The sequence below is a fragment of the Antechinus flavipes genome, chromosome 2 (genome assembly GCF_016432865.1).
Source record: "Antechinus flavipes isolate AdamAnt ecotype Samford, QLD, Australia chromosome 2, AdamAnt_v2, whole genome shotgun sequence".
Lineage (NCBI taxonomy): Eukaryota > Metazoa > Chordata > Mammalia > Dasyuromorphia > Dasyuridae > Antechinus > Antechinus flavipes.
In genome coordinates, this window is record NC_067399.1 from 335554547 (window position 1) to 335573934 (window position 19388).

The following is a 19388-nucleotide window of genomic DNA, read 5'->3' on the forward strand; positions in this document are numbered from 1 at the left end:
TTTCTAGTACTATACTGAATGATAGTGATGATAATGGACATCATTGCTTCACCTCTGATCTTAAGAAACCTGCTAATTTTTAAAAATCGTAACTAATATTAAAATTGAGATGCCAAAAACTAACAATTTAAAGTTTATTATTTTTAAATAATTAAAAATTGCTCAGATGAAAAAAGTGCTTCACAGGAATCTAAGAGGCTAATTTATTTTAGTACTGCATTTATATTGTGAAATTGACTTTGAAATTATTCTTTAAATTGAAATGTACCTCATCAGTATAATATTTTATCAAAATGTTCTTTTCTATAGCTGGGTTCTTTCTTCAAAGTGCTAAGGATCTTTTTAAATGAATGATTAATACAATTGGATTATTTCATTTCCCATCCAGATGCACTGCCCTGGACTTCATCATGATCCAAGCACTTCCTCTTCCTGGAAGATCACTTCAGCCCTAGAACTCCTCAGGACACTTTTCCCAAGGGGACCCTTCTTGTGATGGGAGGGTAGAGAACTCTCAGAACTTCCATTTAAGGAGGTCACGAGCAGGTCAGTTCTATCTCTTCATTTCCCATCTAGCTATCCTCCTATGGACTATTCTATTATGCTTGGCATTAAATATTTACTATGTTCAAAAATAGTGTTCATTACAGACCAAATCAATGCAAGTGCAACCCCTGCCAAAAGTTTAGGGAGCTATCTCAAATATGAAACAATTAACTTTATTGGGCAAAACGCTAATTCAAAGAAGTCATAAATCATGAAAATTTACTTCTGTGGTTTTTGAAAACAGGTGTTTGTAGTGATTATACTATGTTTTTTCTGTGTCATCTATGAGAGCTGTTTCTAGTAAATACATGAAAAATCCCTTTTTGCTCTTTAGTTTTATGCCTGTGGAATGATTTTTACTAGAGATAAATGGGAGTGCCAGATAAGCACCATAGTGTCCTGCAAGAGGCTGGCCTCAAGAGTCAGAAAGATGGATTCCACTACTTCTGTCGCCTTTCCCCCTGTACTGCCCAGGGAAAATCACTTAACCTTTCAGGGATCACAGACAAGTACTTAAGGCTAAATTGAAGAGCTGGTGTCTATCTTTGTTAGTAAAGGGAGTTTCTTCTCTGTGAAGTATGCTTCTCATAATAACGAAATTATAGATCTGGTCCAAAAATACGGATGAGTCGCAGAAATGAGCAAAATTTTTATGAGTCTTACTGTCCTAACAAAGTGTTTATGATTGTGACCAAAAAAAAGTTTCTCTGTATCCTATTCTAAAATTATTTCTCTAGATGCCTTTATTTCTGCCTCTGGCTTCTCTCATCGCAATAATTGAAAAGTAAAAATGTGTGATCTCATATCTGATTTTAAACATAAAAGAAAAAGATAAGACGGGTATCAAGCCCTTCATACTCACTATTTGGAGACAATACGATTGTAGATACTTGTCAGTATTATCATTCTTTTGCGCACACTTTTAAAAGTTTGTTTCTTCCATTTTTACTTCAACTCCCTTGAGAGAGGAGAAGGTAGGAATCCGAGGAGTTGCTGTTTGTGGTTTTAAAAAGATGAAGTCAGAAAATTAGAATGAAAAGAAATGAACAGGAAATGAGTATAAATTGGAAATTGCCATGACCATTTAAGAGCACCCTAAATTCTCAGTGCCAGAATTTGTAGGGCATTGTTTTTATTGCTCCCAGGTGTGTTATACACAAAACATTTTTCAAATCAGGACTCTAGAATTCTAATTATTTCCCCTTTCTTCTAATACTTTGAGTCAAATAATGACAGAATTTAGAGCTGACAGGCTTTAGAGAGTTGTAATTAAGTAAGGCCCAGAGAAATGAAGTTATTTTGCCCAAAGTCACATTCAGAATAAGTAGTAAAAGAGTTACTTGAACCTGTCTTCCATCCACTTTAGGAGTTACTGATTAAACCTATTGCTGTAGTCAACTCAACAAGAGAAAAATAAAGAGCATTCAGTCAGATGACATAAATTGTAAAAGGAAATTAAATCTGGAGGCATTTAAAGTCACCTTGAGGTGATACCTGAGGTGGAAGGAAGAGAGACCTTATAGCAAACATTTATAGAGCACCTACTGTATGTAACTTAAAATATAGGAAGCAAGAATGGAGGGGGACAGGGTAGGGAGGACTACAGACATAGAAAGTGGTTAATTTCAAGCTTCTGGACACTACTGACTCCCTGATTTCTGTACAAGATATTACATCTATCAACAATATGTATTTTCATGGTTGCCTCCCCTATATTCTATGCCTGTTTGGCTTTTCCTCCTCAACTATGCCTCCTGGCCTCCTTGAAATCTTTTCCTTTTTCAAGCCTTTTCCAAGTCCCTCTGAATATGAGTTTCTTGTCTCTGGGATTACTTCCAGTTTATCTTGAATATATCCCCTACATCTATACTTGTTTCTCTCACTGGAATGTAAGCCCCTTGAGAATCAGTTTTTGCCTGTCTCTGTACTTATCATAGAGTGGGACTTAGGAAGTGCTTGCTTAATAAATGCTTGCTGATTACAGTTCTCTGAGTAAAAAGTCAAGCTGCCTGCCTCTCTGCACGCATGCAATAGATTTTATAAAGTAGTAAACTTTTCCAGCCCCTAAGCCTTTATTTTCCTGACTTGAAAACAAAGTTAAGTGAAACCCTGCATCTAGGGAAACCTGATTCCACAGCGGCCTTTTACACTCAAGTTTTAGAGACCATTAACTATTTAAGAGTAGCCTCGAGGCAATGCATAGAATGGTCATTGGCGCAGAAGGTTCAGGAATGGTCACTTTCATTTTTTAAAAGCCTTCCACTCTAACTTTTCCAAGAAAGGGCCTTGAAATAGATGCTCAGTTTCGGAGCTGGAAAGCATTACATTTAATCATTTAATCTCACTATACCCTTCCCCTCACCCACTTTACAGATGAGAAAACTGAGGCTTAGCGGGGGTTAAATGACCTAAAGTCACACATTTAATAAGGATTTGAACCCAGTCTCTTTCATTCCAATGGGGGGACCGAGGAGGGACGGGGGTTGGGGAAATCTCCGGACAAGCCACAATCTATTTGCCTCAGTTTCCTGTAAAATTGCTAAAAGAACAGCATCTACCTCCCTAAAGTTGTTGTGAGAATAAGAATGGAATATTGTAAAAACACTTTGCAAACCTTAAAAGCGCAATATAAAGCAATCAATACTAATGAAAGGGATTAGTATTATTAGCACACAGCCTTTCCTGGGTGGGTGGGTGAGGGGCGGTGTATCGGGGGATGGGGCAGGGGGAGGGGACGTCCCCGGCTGCCTCGGTACTTCCTCACCCCTCGGAGCCGCTGGAATTTTCCACAGTCACCAAATAAGGGTAACCAGCACCGGGCGCGCGCCCTCTGCGTGCTTAACCGTGACATCTGCCATTGAACTCAACTTTCCAGAAGGACCGCGGACGAAGCAGTAAATCACCCACGCTGCCCCCGAGGCTCCCTCCCCTTCTTTCTGTCCGTTCCAGGCGCCCGCGCGCCCGTCCCACCTCGGACTCTCCTCTCCTCCCTCTGACTCCCCCCACCCCCACTCCTTTCCGAGCGGCCCCCAAGCTCCGTCAGCCGCCCGTGAGTACCGGGCTCCGCTCACTTGCTGTGCCCCCTGCCAATCAAGCGAACGTCGGGCGAGCCCGCCTTCGGGCCACTCCGAGGCAGTGAAAAAAGAGTCTGGACTGGTGGGTCGCGAGCCCAACGCCCCCCCAGACTCATCCCGACTGCGCGAGACGCGGATGCCCAGGCTCGCCCGGGAGGGCGGGGCGCGGGGTGGGGGGGTTCATTTGCATAACGGACGCCTTCCTGCCTCCTCGCGCCGGCTCAAGTCCCGCCCCACGCCCTGCTTGAAATCTGTTGGGCCACCGGCCCATCACTCCGGCCGAGGAAAGCCTGTGGCACCGGCTGGAAGGGTTTGTGCGGGCGGGTCCGGGAGTAGATTGGTCCTGGTGGTGTCTAGGAGGTGGTGGGAGGTGGTTATAAAAGCTGGGGTCGCGGGGGGTGCGGCCGGGAGAGGTTAGGCTGGTGCGGAGGGTGTCGCGGAGTTGGGGGACTGAAGGGAACCCGGCCGCCGACCGTTGACGACGCGGTTTCTCATCTCCCGTTGTGTCTCCTCCCTTTCTCCCGTCCCCTTTGCTCTCTTTCAGTCAGGATGTCTGCGCGGGGCCCCGCCATCGGGATTGACCTGGGCACCACTTACTCGTGCGTGGGCGTTTTCCAGCACGGGAAAGTGGAGATCATCGCCAACGACCAGGGCAACCGCACCACCCCGAGCTATGTGGCCTTCACCGACACGGAGCGCCTCATCGGCGACGCCGCCAAGAACCAGGTGGCCATGAACCCCACCAACACCATCTTCGACGCCAAGCGGCTCATCGGGCGCAAGTTTGAAGACGCGACGGTGCAGTCGGACATGAAACACTGGCCGTTCCGGGTGGTGAGCGAGGGCGGCAAGCCGAAAGTGCAGGTGGAGTACAAAGGGGAGATTAAGACCTTTTTCCCGGAGGAGATCTCCTCCATGGTCTTGACAAAGATGAAGGAGATCGCTGAGGCGTATCTGGGGGGGAAGGTGCAAAGTGCCGTCATCACGGTCCCGGCCTACTTCAATGACTCACAGCGCCAGGCCACCAAGGACGCCGGCACCATCACCGGCCTTAACGTCCTGCGAATCATCAACGAGCCCACAGCCGCGGCCATCGCCTACGGCCTGGACAAGAAAGGGAGCGCGGGGGGAGAGAAGAACGTGCTGATCTTTGACCTCGGGGGCGGGACGTTCGATGTGTCCATCCTGACCATCGAGGACGGCATCTTCGAGGTGAAGTCGACGGCCGGAGACACCCACCTGGGCGGGGAGGACTTTGACAACCGCATGGTGAGTCACCTGGCCGAAGAGTTCAAGCGCAAGCACAAGAAGGACATCGGCCCCAACAAGCGGGCGGTGCGGCGCCTGCGCACCGCCTGCGAGCGGGCTAAGCGTACCCTGAGCTCCTCTACTCAGGCCAGCATCGAAATCGACTCCCTTTATGAGGGCGTGGACTTCTACACCTCCATCACTCGAGCCCGATTCGAGGAGCTCAACGCCGACCTCTTCCGCGGGACTCTGGAGCCGGTGGAGAAAGCCCTACGAGATGCCAAGCTGGACAAGGGACAGATCCAGGAGATTGTGCTGGTGGGCGGTTCCACTCGTATCCCAAAGATCCAGAAGCTGCTGCAAGATTTCTTCAATGGCAAGGAGCTTAACAAGAGCATAAACCCTGATGAGGCTGTAGCGTACGGAGCGGCTGTTCAAGCTGCGATTCTTATCGGAGACAAGTCGGAGAACGTGCAGGACCTCCTCCTGCTTGATGTTACTCCTCTGTCCTTGGGTATTGAAACCGCAGGTGGAGTGATGACTCCCTTGATTAAGAGAAACACCACCATTCCCACTAAGCAGACCCAGACCTTCACAACTTACTCCGACAACCAGAGCAGTGTCTTAGTGCAGGTGTATGAGGGAGAAAGGGCAATGACCAAGGACAATAACCTGCTTGGCAAGTTCGACCTCACAGGTATCCCTCCAGCTCCCCGTGGGGTGCCCCAAATCGAGGTAACTTTTGATATAGACGCCAATGGCATCCTCAATGTCACGGCAGCAGACAAAAGCACCGGCAAAGAGAACAAAATCACTATAACTAATGACAAAGGCCGTCTAAGCAAGGACGATATCGACCGGATGGTACAAGAAGCAGAAAGGTACAAGTCAGAAGATGAAGCAAATCGTGATAGAGTGGCTGCTAAAAACGCAGTGGAGTCATATACCTACAACATAAAACAGACGGTCGAAGACGAGAAACTGAGGGGCAAGATAAGTGAACAGGACAAGAACAAGATCCTGGACAAGTGTCAAGAAGTGATAAGCTGGCTAGACCGAAACCAAATGGCAGAAAAAGATGAGTTTGAACACAAGCAGAGAGAGCTCGAAAGAGTCTGCAATCCTATCATCAGCAAACTTTACCAAGGAGGACCGGGTGGAGGCGGTTCGGGTGCCTCTGGGGGACCAACCATTGAAGAAGTGGACTAAAAACATGCACTCCCAGTCAACAGCAAACCTTTACCATTCTCTACACGTTATTTTTTTTTTCGTTTATACTTTAAAGTGTCAGTGTGCCAAGTACAAAGTTTATTAAAGAAAATCTTAGCCTGCTGTACGCATATGAAAGCAAAGGTACAACAACTTAGTTTAGTAAAGGTTAGTTCTAAAGATTGTTTATTTAAAAAAACTAATGTTCAGGGGTTGTCTTTAATACCTTTTGTGTGTTTGCTAACTTGAGCATTTTTTGTTAACGCTTAACAGTTTGTGCATGAAGATTTTGTTGGGGGAGGACAAAAAAACACCTATTAAAAAAAACCCGTTTTCCCACCTGTCCTATGGAAGCTTTGGTAACAATAAAATATTGAGAAGCTTAACCTGCTTATTTTTTATATACATTAGTGTATTTAAGATTCGATCGTTAGCTTAATAAGTCATGCATCTATAAAAAACAATTCAAAATATTAATAATGAATGCTTTAAATCATTAGATACTAGTCATCAAATTGCCAATTATTGTAAAAAACAAAACTGATCCCAAAATGTCTCTGATGCTCTCAAATATTTGATTTTGCTGCATGTAGACCAGTTTAATAAAACTTTCTGGTTATTATTATTGAAGATACTCAAAAACTTGATAACCGAGGACTGAGAAGGTAGGGAAAAAGAAAACTGAGATTTAAATAAATGCCTGTGTTATATGTAACTTGATATTATAGTGTAATAATTTGCATAGTTGTCAGATTTGACTATTAACTTACCAAAATCCAAAGAGAAAACTAGGGAAACATTCTTAGTATATAAATCTAGATAGGGGCTTGAATGCCCTCTTAAGAACTAGGACAGAAGAACATGGACACACTACTCTTTGGAGGGGTAGAAAACAAAAATGGGAAGTTTATTTAAAGTGTGGGTACATAGAATTTGCTACCAACACAACCTGAACTGATAGTACTGAATTAAAACAATAAATTATATGTTTAGTATACTAAGTTTAGTAAAAAATCTGGGGTGGGGGTGGGAGAGGGAGAAAGATGATTTTTGCCAATACAGATATTAGTGAGCTTTTCTGGCAAATTTCATAGAGATCTTGGAACTACTGTGACAAGGGACCTAGGTCCTTCTAGGTCCATCCAGTCTCACCTCATTTTCGGTTGAGGAAACTGAGGCCCAGGAGAGGAGGTTGGTCACGGAGATACACGAATAAGGCTCTTTAAAATAGGTGGAGTAAAGTATCTGCTTTATAAATCGGGCATGATTAAAGTGGCATCCTTTTAAAATTAAAAGATCACAACTTCCTTTTAGCATCTGCCAATCAGACTACATTAATTTGCCATTATATATGTTTTATGTTTCTCTAAGGACAAAAGTTCTTAAAATTATATAAGAAACTGATTTGGAGAAGTCCAGAATTTTATAAGATGACTGTTTTGACCAAAACTTGATAACACTTGGTATTATTTATAGCCTATCTTGGAGGGGATTGGGGGAGAGGTAAGGAAGCAACTGAAAGCTACTCACAATTACATGAAATTGCCTTTAAATATCTCAAGGTGTTTTGATTTGCTTCTTATAAGAGGAAGAACTTAATTATGAGAAATCAAAACTATATGGGGGAGGGGGAGATGGTTGACCTAATTTTTCCCACTATCCTTTAGACATGACAAATTTACAGTTTGAGTTTGCTTTGTATGTAGTAATAAGGCAATATTGAAATCTGATCTCTTAATGTCAATCATAAATCATAGAATATTGGAATTAAGGTGATTAGAAGTAAAATAGTCCATAGATAACTGATGATACCTAAAAGAGGAAAAGTGATTTGCCCTAGAAAACACTGTCAGAGGTGGAATCCTAGACCTCTCTTAAAGAGTCCCAAGTGTACTTTATCCCCTCAACTCGTATTACATGTTAAATGATAGAACAAGGGATGGCTTCTGTCCAAATCAACATAGAAACACAATGTTTTGCCAGTGATGTATCATATGAGTTTCCTTTTAAAAAAATAATGCAGGTTTTATTTCCCTTCTGAAAAACTTAAGACATTCAGGATTTGAAAATCATTTTTAGTAGAGTTGGTGTTATTTCTGTGAAAAGCCTTCATATGTGAGAGAAGGGCATGTTAATGAGTCTAGATGGCACAATGTTAAAAAATTCATGAATATTGGCCAGAAAATAAGCCAACTGGGTGAATCATGATCTTCCTGATAGGAAAACATGTAAAACTTATTACTGGTATAACGTACCCCTCTTTTTAAATTTTGGAGACAAGTGGGATTAAATAGCTTGGGGATGTACAGATGGTAAATTGTCTTGAGGCTGGATTTGAACTCGGGTCCTCCTGACTTTGGGAGTGGTGCTCTATCTACTGTACCATCTTAATTCAAATTTATTCTTAAAATGCCATTATTTTAGGCTTTTTTGTGTTTTATTTAAAACTTAGTAATATCTAATATAAGGATGATTTGTCTGTCTAAAGGTATTTACATACTGAAGTGCAAAAGAACCTTGTTACAAAACAACCCTGGCTGAGACGCTAATCTTAAAGCAAGTTATCAAGGATACTAATATTCTTGTATTCAATTTTAAAAATTATTGGAAAATGTTGCCTCTTAATCTATTTTTTTCAATTTGGATTTAATTTTTAGCCCATCTGCTAAACCATAATTGATTAAGTTGCTTCTCTCTACCTATAAAATGGGGAGTTACTGTAGTAGTACTCTGTTCTGAAGAAATGACTTAATGCAAATCTTAAAACACTACATAAATTGGAGCTGATATAACATTTGCATTTTGCCAAATATATTTGGGGATATTGAAATTAGAGATTTGGGAACTTCTTTGAAAATATTTGGTATAAAAGTGAACTGAGACAATCTTAAAGCCATTTTGCTTTACCTTTCTTGCAGCTATTTAACCTGAAAATTAAAAGCTATGAACACAGGGAATAGCTAAGTTCTTCCCCTTTTGTTTTCAACAAGGGAGACTTAAATAATGAGCAAACTATTAAGGGAAAATTATCTAAATAGCCAGTTAAATGTTTCCATCAAACAGTTCTGGCAAACTGGAGATGTCCTTGGCCTTCTCTAGTATTTTTAAGTGATAGAAAAAGTGTATCAAATGGTAGATGATTCAAATTCAAATCACTTCAAAGTTTGCAAAGTCTCACAACAATCTGGTTAGTATATAATTTTGCAGATGATGGAACATGTGAAATAATTTGCTCAGGATAACAAAGCTAATATCAGAGCTAGCATTTGAACCCAAATGTCCTAAATTATATTCACTTTTAAAACACTGCCACACTACCTCCCATATACTAAAGTGCAGTTTCAATTAAAATCTTTTGTGGCTTGAAAAAAATTAGAAGGGCAGATAATTATATGTTTGAAAAATATTGGTGCCATACAGAATGATCAAAAAGTAAAAAATTGGAAAATAAATGTATTGGAACAAATTCCTATGCTTACAGCAAACTACATACAAAGTGATTGCACCTTATGTAGCTCCCTATTAGCATATGGTAAAAGATTGTCTTAAGAGTGTTTTTTAAATGTGTATTTCTCTAAGGGTATTGACCATCTTCTATACACTCTAGGATTGATTGAAGATGATCTCTGAGAAACTTAGTAGAACAAATAAACTTGGGCTGCTAAGAATGACCTTGGACAAGCCTCAATCTCTCTGGGCTTTGATTTCTTCATATGCTATATAAAAATGAAGAGTTGTATTAGAAAATTTCTACTGTCTCTTCTAATCTCTAAATGCCTAATTGGCTTCTGGTTTAGGATGAGCAACAGAGTATCATTACAAACATGGGGTTGAAGCAGCCCCCTTAATCTTGCGGTGACAATGTGAATGGAATATTTTAAAGGGCTATATTTAAACCCCTTCAATAGAATAAATCAACATTCCATAAGGGTATGGAAGAACATGGAAGGGCAAATCCATATCTTAGTCTTTATCTTTGCAGAAGTAGAATTTGGTAATTTGGGATTAGTGGGAATCTAAGCTATATATTTTGTATATGTAATTTATTCCTCTGCCTTTTTTTTTTTTTTTAAACCAGATAAAATTAGAGACCAAGTTTTCCGGGTCTTTAATGGAGAATTGGTTTTTACAGGGTAACTAAAAATAATTTGTCCTTGAATTCAGCATTGTTGCTTAGTTCAGTCTTGTCGAGACTGTTCATGACTCCATGGACTGTAGCATATCAATTCTGTCCATGGAGTTTGCTTGGCAAAGATAAAGGAGTGATTTGTCATTTCCTTTTCCAGAAATTAGCATTACCCTTAACATCTTATGTATTAATAAATTTGCAGTTTTGTCCCTAAATGCATAGAACTCTAAAATTTCATAAGTTTTTACATATGTATATATATAAGCCCATGATAAATTATTGGGTGTCTAATTTATGCATAAAGAACATGAAAAGAAATTAATTCTATTTCTAACAATAAAGCTGGGAAAGTTACCTTTAAGATGTTAGAAAAATTAACACTTTATATATTTTGAATTGTTATCCATAAGAAGTCTTGCTAATTTAAAGCATTAATAGGAATCTTATAAGAACAAAATAGGAAATGGTTGGAGAGTCAGAAAGACTCTTAATTCAAATCCCACCTCAGACACTATCTGTGTGTCTAATTCTGGGCAAGTCACTTAATCTCCATTAACTCTTCTGTAAAATGGGTAAAATGGACCTCCCGATTTGAAACAACACCCCACTCACAGCTTAATAAGCTTAATAATTATATTTTTCTTTCCTCCCCCCAACACTAAGAAAACTCAAATTGTAAAAACAAATTAGTATTCATTCCAAAGGATTCAAGTTATTAAATCAATCATCTTTCTTATACGTAGTAAAAGAGTAGATGCTTGCAGGAGTAGAAGTGTAAGAAATAGCAAGTTTCCTTTAGAACATTTAAACTTTTTCAACTTACATAAATTCTCCTTATGTAGCTTGTCAGGATTACATCTGTTATGACAAGTTACAATGGCAGTAAATAAAGCACTTTAGATGCTTAGTCTTTATAGCTATTGATTATATCCTCAACAGTTTCACTAGCCTTGAGAGAATATGACAGACTTTTGTGAAAGATGTTAGAAAAATACATTTGAAGGTTAAAAAAAAGGGGGGTGAAGGGGAGAACCTGAATTCAGATTATGAGAGAGGTTCTGAATAGAGACCTTTGGTCTCTAGGAAGACTCAACCATATTATTATGGGTTAAAAGTAGTGAAGTTTTCCTGTTTTGATATCTAACTCATTTCTTGGTCTACTCAGACCCAATAAATCCAGGAATATATGTTTACCCTGTCAGTCTGCCCTAGATTCCCCCGATTTTTAAAAGGGCTTGCTGTCAATTCAACTCTTTCAAAACAAAAGGCATTAACATTAATTACTGAACGGGATGAATTCCTTGGCGCCTCTAGGGAAGGGCTGGTCCCTTTCCATGGATTCATGAGCCTCCAAAAAGGGTGAGGGATAGAGAGGAAGGTTTCTAGGGCCTACAAGGTAAAGCTAATTTAGTACAGTACATCGAATACTTTTGTTATATTTGTGATCAAGCCATCCACAATCTTTTGATCTGCCTACTGGTAATTTTGCATCACAACTATCATTTGACCCAGGAAATCTATATGAGTGCTTATATTTACAATAAATACTTAACCTTGTTAGGTAATGAGTGGGAGGAGGAATATAGGGAGAGGGGAGAGAAACACACAAAAGAACTACCTGGTAACATTATGCATGGATTTCTATTTATCTTGATTTAGAATCAATATTATTCTCCTCAATTGTTACCCTAACTCCCATATGTTTAAAAAGTGTCTAAAGTTTAAAAGTATCTAAAAAGACATCCAAAAATAAAATATTCAGCATTATGGAAGGGAAAGAAGGAAAATATATACATCCTTGTGTCAAAGGAATGAGCAATGAAGAGTCTTCTTCAAATACTGCCCTTGTATATGACTTTGGCAAACCCTTTTTTGGGCCTCAGTACCCTCATGTAAGTGTTTGGATCCCTTCTGGCTCCACCTGTATGATCTCATGAATTAAAATTTAAGAATTAGATTCAGAGTAGCTTAAAGGAGGAAGACTGAAAATATACTACTTTTAGATCCTAACAAGTAGAAATGTTAACATTCCAGTTGGTTAAGTCAGATTAATGAACCATTTAAACTTTCTCCAGAACATATATTTTAGAGAAAAAGATTTAGAAACTCTAAAAATTGTTCAGAACAATTACATGTAAGGTCTAACGGGCTCTTTTGTTAATCATACTTTTAAAAAGATCGTTTCCCAACAAGTAGGCCCTCCTATAATTAAAAAATAAGTCTTACACTTAACCCAAGAATGCATGGATACATTCAGTTCCAATATTGATAAATCTCGTTGGAATGATAATATAACATCTTGTGAATCTTGGGATAAAATTGCTTTTAGAAACTTCAAAACAGTTGAAAACATTTTTCAGCTCAATACACTACAGCAATGCCCCCTTTAAAATTTTCAGGGAAATAAAACTGGGAAACTCTCTGAAGTTCATAGAGACCCAAAGCTATGTCCTGTTCTACATTTTTAGTGTTAAAATGCCTCCCCTGAGGCACGTATAAATAGCTATACCCGTTGAAAGGTAGGTCAATTTTTTTTTTTTTTTGAAGTTTTAAGAGGGAAAAGTGAACATTTCCTTCTTACCTATAGAGGAAGAGATGAAGAGAGAAAAATTCGTAGTCTCATTAAATCTCTAGAAAGAAACACTATAAGGATTTTCTTTTGGAAAGTCTTAAGGCAGAAATTATGCATGTATTCTAGGTTTCTATTTTTCTAAAATACTATAGAAGAAAAAATATAACTAAATGCCTTCATTTCAAAATGACAAGATGTTTTCTATGTTCAACTGAACACCAAACTAGCTTCATCTGAAATCCTCTTTTCATATATTTTGTCTTGCAGTTCTGTATTCTTAGTCCTGGGGGAAAGGGGAAGGCCCAGAGAATTTGAAAACATATTATTTATTATTTATTTATCAAGCACTTTCACAAACATTTTCCTTTTAAGCTCACAACAACCCGGCGAACTGGGAGAGCTAAATACTCCCGTGTTTTTTGTTTTGTTTTGTTTTGTTTTAATTCCCGTTTTAAAGATGGATAAATCACAACCTCTGGAAAGTGACTAAGTTCGTAAGGACTTCCCTGCAGGATCCAAACTCAGGTTTTCCTTTCGGACAGTGTCTGGCAGCGGCTGGTGGGAACTCTAGATAGAACATAGAAGAGGCATTCTCTGAGCCCGGCAAATGGTGATGGAGTCTCTGTGACGAATAGCCACCCCACGCCTTCTATGTAAGAAGCAGAAGTCATAGCAGCGTCCTGAAGCATGGAGTCAGAGGGACAAGGGTTCCGGTCCTTCGAAGATGCTAAGGCTGCTGCTGCTGCTGCTGCGGCTGCTGCTGCTGCTGCAACCAATGCAGCTGCCGCCGCCGCTGCTGCTGCAGCTACAGAAGCTACGCAATATACCGCCGCCGGGGAGATACAGCCTCGGTCCTGCATCCGCCAGAGAGCCCGTCAGCCCCGCAAAAGAGGCGGCTTTTGGCGGGCGATCGGCCTGGGCACGTCGTTCAAGCGCGCTGTGCAGGCTGTTGCCAAAAGCGCCACGGAATATGGGCCAGGTTCCCTGCCCGGTAGGACCTTCCTGCCCCCACTGGGGAGCGCAGAAGAGAGTGTGCACTGGGGGAGGGGATTTCCCAGCACGCCCCCAACTCCCGAGGCCAGCTCGAGAAAAGGGCGGTTGAACGCTGTGACTGTAAGTGCTATCCCAAGGCTCGGCCCCCCTTTTATTTTTCCCAGCGCAGAAGCAAGGCAGGGAGAGGAGGAACTGGAGGTGGCCGGAGGGCAGAAGTAGCGGCCTCTCCTCAGCCTGGGCGCCTAAGCCACGCGCATTGCTGAGGGGCTCTATGCAAGCTCTTCTCACGCAGCTGCGCAGAGTAGCGGCCCCTCCGCCGCGGAGGCCGAGCCCCCTCCACTGGTACTGCACCCAATTGGGTGAGGGAGCTGTAAGTTATTCTCTCCCCGGAGATCCGAAAGAGGATTGGCTGTACGCGGAGACACCTTGTTTGAGTTAGTTGACTACTCAAACAAGCGGAATTGAGGGTAGGGAGTCAGGAGGCTCTTCCAGTCCTGGTGGGCTACCAGGGGTAGCTTTCTGATGTGCCTCTCCCAAAAAAGTAAGGGAGCCAACCTTTTACTCAACTGAGCCAGGTCTGTTTCGTCATCACGAGTTTTTCTGCTCAGGAAAACTTTTAAAAGGGGAGGACGGTGATGCCTTTTATTCAATGCTGAATCCCTCAAGCAAAAGCAAAACACCACCAATACTAACAATAACATTTAAAGAGATCAGAGCAGTATCTCCCAGTCCCAGCCCCTCTATGGATTTCTAGAAGCGAGCTTGAGTAAGTACTTGGACTTGGCTTTAGGTGCTAAAGCACCTTTCCATTTAGAGATAGTGACCCGAGCTATGGCCACGGTCATGATAGCTACAGTAGACCCTGCTTTAAGGAGAATTCTTATATCTTAGCAGGACAGCAAACCAGGTTTTTTGGCATAGTCCAGTACATCCCAGTGCAAAAATTAGGCTCTCTATGGGAACATATAAACATTAGAAGGAAAAAATATTCAATCAGTAACATATTGAAAGCACAGATTCAAAAAAGGAGAGGGAGAGAATACTTTTGTTGGGAGCAAACTAAATAAAATTTCCTAAATTTGCATTTAAGGAACCATGTTATTGAAACCGAGAAGAGTAAAGAGGAAGATGTTTTGGATTTCATCAAAATTTATACTCCATAAGTGATACTTTTAATAATTATTTTTAAGGCTGTCTTTTTGCTTTTCAGCCTTTTTCCCCAGCAGTGGGGAAATGGTATTGGGATCACGAAACCGACACTCTTCAATATAAAAGGTAAAATTTTTTATGTAAAATATCCTAATGTGCAAACAAAGCTAATTCTTATTAAGAATTTGTCTGTGTCAAAAGGCTTGGATGGAAAGAGCTTTTTATCTCCAGAATGTTAAGTACTTAAGTATACTGACATTGAATTTTGAACTTTATAGTTAATGGCATAAAGTAATTTTTTTCCTGATTGTCATTTTGAGAATAGTTTCTAATTTTTTTTTTACTTTTTTTACATCATATAAAGTCCTTTTCTCAAAATAATCCTGTGAGATAGTACAAATATTATTTCCCCATTTTCAGATGAAGAAAACAGGCTCAGAGATTTTGAAGTGAGTTTTCCCATGGTCATATAACTACTAAGTGGCTCCAACCCAGGTCTTCCAATTTTCATTCTAAGTGATCTTTCCATTACAGTCTTTCCATTACTCAGATGGTTTAAATATTTTATACAATATCCCTGTCAAGTAGCCAAAACAACTATTTAATTACTGTTCCTATTCCTAACTTCTCAGAAAGTAGGATATTATATTTAGCTTAGCCTTTAATGTTTAAAAAAAGCCTTATGTGTATAATGAACATATATCTTAATGTATAAATCTTTCATTATATCTTAGATAATATTTAAAACATCTTTCATTTTAGTAGCAAAACATAGCCTCATTGACCTTTTTCACACATGTCAACATAGTAGAATGTTGTTAGAGGACAAAACTAGCTTTTAAAAACTAATGTCATTTTAAAAAGGTTGGAATTATTTTCATTGCAAATTAAATATGAATTTTAAACCTATTAGAATGTTGCAATATTTTTAGTAATTTATAAGTCCAAATCAATAGTTTTACAGTTTATTCTCACTTTATATATCCCAGAAATTTGAATTCAGTAATTCCTAAAACACCAAGACCATAAAATATGAGGAAAAGGTGAGGAGAGTTAATAGGTTTTTGAACCAAATGGTCAAAGTGATTAATGCATATATATATATGTGTGTGTGTGTGTGTGTTGTATGTATATGTATATGTGTATATATATAATTTAGGAGTGGAGAGAATGCTAATCTTAAAGTGACAAGGTCTCCTTCCCCCAACTTGCCCTGGAAAATAGTCATGGGGGGGTGGTAAAGTTGGCATGGGTAAATGATGGGATTGTTGTGAATATCTAATATGTAAATGAGGATTGTAATAACAGTGGATTATATGACTTTGTAATAATAGAAGATTAGTAGATAATAACAAATAATTACACAGAAGATAGGTGGCACTGTGCCTGGATTCAGGAAGGCTAGAGTTCAAAAACAGCCTCAGATACTTACTTGCTGTGCAATCCTGGAAGTCACTTAAGCCTGTTTATCTCAGTTATATCAAGTTATCTTATCTGTAAAATGAGTTGAAGTAGGAAATGACAAGACAGGACAAGAAAACCCCAAAATATGATCATGAAGAGTCAGATATGATGGAAAATGACTGAATACCAACAAATATAATTATTGATATGACATAGTAATCACAGAAATAAGTTTTGAGAATTTGTATGGCTGAAGAATATATTGACATTAACTTAAACCTTCTTATCTTTAAGACTATTTCAGCTTTCCTTATTTAAAAGTAAAAGTACACTTTTTTCCATTCACTTGTCCAAAAAACTTAATTAAGTGGACATTTTTTTTCATTTGCAGTATTACTCAAATAATTTGCAATTCTGATTTTAAAATATTCACAAAGTGGTACTTAACCTTCAAACACCACAATTCTTACTTCTAAATCCCAAACACCTCCATTTCATCCCTGGAGTGAGTTTCAAATAATAGTCAACCATATAAAAGCACTAGAATGAGGGAAAAAGTACTTTTGTAGCCTTTGTGCCATATGTAACATTTGAACATTGACAGAATGACACTTTTTCTTTACGTTCAAATATACCACACCCCAAATGAAAATATAAGTATCAAAATACTCCGTTAGACCCTTTTTAAAGTTGTAAACAAATAGGCCTGTGATCTGCCCTACTCAAGCCCAACTCCCTGACCAAAAAAAAAAAAAAAAAGAGTATAAGTAAGTTTTACTAAGTAATCTTAGGACACTATCAGAGGCATCAGTAGTCATAAGAGATACAGAGAATAGAGTGTCCTCTAGTTGTATTGATTGCATCAGACATCACACAGCCTACCCAGCCCTTCACATATACACTAATCAATCAGATAGCAGATGTTATTGTCTTTGTTCAAAGATTTGTCTGTGTTTAAGCTGTGAATGAAATGAAAGAATATTAAGGACTTTACAATTTCGTTGGAGATAAAAATACAACTAATATATAATAAGTACCAAGTGAGGGAGTACAGACAAATACTGTAGTCTGGGGGGGTAGGATTAGATCAAACTTGTGGAGAAGGTGAGACTTGAATTAAATCTTCAAAGATGGTTTGGAATTATGCATTTTAAATTGTGAGTATAGTGTGAAAACATGGGGTAGGGTGGGTTTTTTTTAATTATTCAATTGAATCCAACTCTTTGTGATCCCATTTGGGGTTTTCTTGTCAAAGATAATTGTGGTTTGCAATTTCCTTCTCCAGCTCGATTTACACATGAAGAAACTGAGGCTAATAGAGTTAAGTGACTTGGCTAATATCACATAGATAATAAATGTCCCAGACTGGATTTGAATAAAAAAGACCCTTCCCGACTCCAAGCCCAATACATCATCCACCAGGTCGTCTAACTGTTGATGAACATAGATTAGTTAGGTAGAAAAGTGACTTAAAGAAGTGAGAAATAAACTAGAAAAGTTGTAAGATAGATTTGGAGAGTATTCTATAAGTAACCTATAGAAATATCCATAATGAACTATCTTGGTTTTTACAATGTGGGATAACATTTTTTCCCATCCAATTTTTTTCTAGTTATACATGTATATTCATTTAAGAAAAAAAAACAAATTTCCTTATGAATTATATTGAAAGAGAATAATCAGAACAAAAAGGAAAAACCATAAGAGAAAAATGAAAAAACAGAAGGAAAAAGGAGGAAAAAGTAAATATAGCATGTGTTGATTTACATTCATTGTCCAAAGTTCTCTCTCTGGATGCAGATGGTGTTCTCCATCCAAAGTTTATAGGAATTGCCTTAGATCACTAAATCACTGAGAAAAATCAAATCTTTTAAAATTGATCATTGCACAATCTTGCTGTTACTATGTACAATGTATTTCTGGTTTTGCTTGATTCTCTCAGCATCAGTTTGTGCAAATCTTTCCAGGCCTTTCTAAAATCAGTTTGTTCATAATTTTCATAGAAAAATAATATTCCATTACTTTCATATACCATAACCTATTAAGCCATTTCCCAATTGATGGGCATTTACTCATTTTTCAATTCTTTGCCACTACAAAAAGAGCTGCTATAAATATTTTTGCACCGTCCCTCTTTTATGATTTCCTTGGGCAGTGTAACATTTTAATCAAAAAATAGATTAAATGGCTTAGAAATACAAGGAATATAGGACCAAACTTTGGCCAAATCTTAATTATGGTTTAGATGATTTCCTATTTGAAAATTCCTGATTCCCTTTCCTTTGTTTTTCAGTATAAATTCTGTCCCTCTTGAAGTATACATTTGTCCAATAAAGTTGTTGTTGGAAGCCCTGGTTTTCTTTAACCCTGAGGTCTTATACATATGGTCACAGATTTAGACTTTTGAAACAGAATTTTGAAGGTCATTTACTCCACTTTCACATTTTAGAGATAAGGAAAAGGAATCTCAAAGAAGTGATTTGCCTAGGGCCACACAGGCAAGGAAATGGATAGAGCTGGCATTTGAAACCATATTTTCCAAAATTTTCCACTGAGCCATCCAAACTTCATTAAACAACTGATAACTTTGCCATCAAGCTATGTGTGTCAAATTATTGGGCTAGGCTGAAATATATCTTAGTATGCCTTATCTTAATAGTGTCAGCAATCCTGGCTATGATTGCTTTAATGAATCCTTTCAACAATTCAATATCCTCACTAGAAGAACAGCAGGAGGAAAGAAAAGATACAGAAGGGCTTTAGATAGTTATTTATAAATCTATGTTGAGACCAGGAAATTTGACTATGGACAAGTAGTTTGGGATTAAGCTAGTGTCCCACTTGAAATCTCCACAAGCCTCCTATATCACAACAGATTTTTCATCCTGACCAAAATGGAGACAAATATGGAATGACTATAAAACTAGAGTATGAAGAACCTGAGATGATGTAAATCATGTTCTTAATTTTAGCTGTAAATCCTGAATTAGAAATTTTCTTATCTTCAGTTAGAACTGAGGGGGAAGATAATGATTATGACATAATATTGGGAAAACAGGAAGAA

At 38.9% G+C, this 19388-nt stretch overlaps 2 protein-coding genes across 2 annotated transcripts in view; both read left to right on the top strand.

Moving 5' to 3' along the window:
* The first annotated feature begins 3835 nt into the window (after positions 1–3835).
* HSPA2 (heat shock protein family A (Hsp70) member 2) lies at positions 3836–6463 on the top strand. Its single transcript, XM_051977814.1, has 2 exons — positions 3836–3930; positions 4165–6463. Exon 2 carries the CDS (start codon positions 4170–4172, stop codon positions 6075–6077), a length of 1908 nt encoding a protein of 635 aa, XP_051833774.1. The 5' UTR covers positions 3836–3930; positions 4165–4169; the 3' UTR covers positions 6078–6463.
* A 4930-nt stretch (positions 6464–11393) lies between these two features.
* The window catches only part of PPP1R36 (protein phosphatase 1 regulatory subunit 36), a 31518-nt gene continuing 23523 nt past the window's right edge, over positions 11394–19388 (top strand). Inside the window, exons 1-2 of the mRNA XM_051977815.1 lie at positions 11394–13891; positions 14982–15046. Coding sequence (XP_051833775.1) covers positions 13466–13891; positions 14982–15046 — 491 coding nt within the window. The 5' untranslated portion in view covers positions 11394–13465. The remainder of the gene's footprint in view (positions 13892–14981; positions 15047–19388) is intronic.

Coding starts and splice junctions, on each gene's coding strand:
- HSPA2 (XM_051977814.1), top strand. CDS start 4,170: ATGTCTGCGCGGGGCCCCGCCATCGGGATTGACCTGGGCACCACTTAC.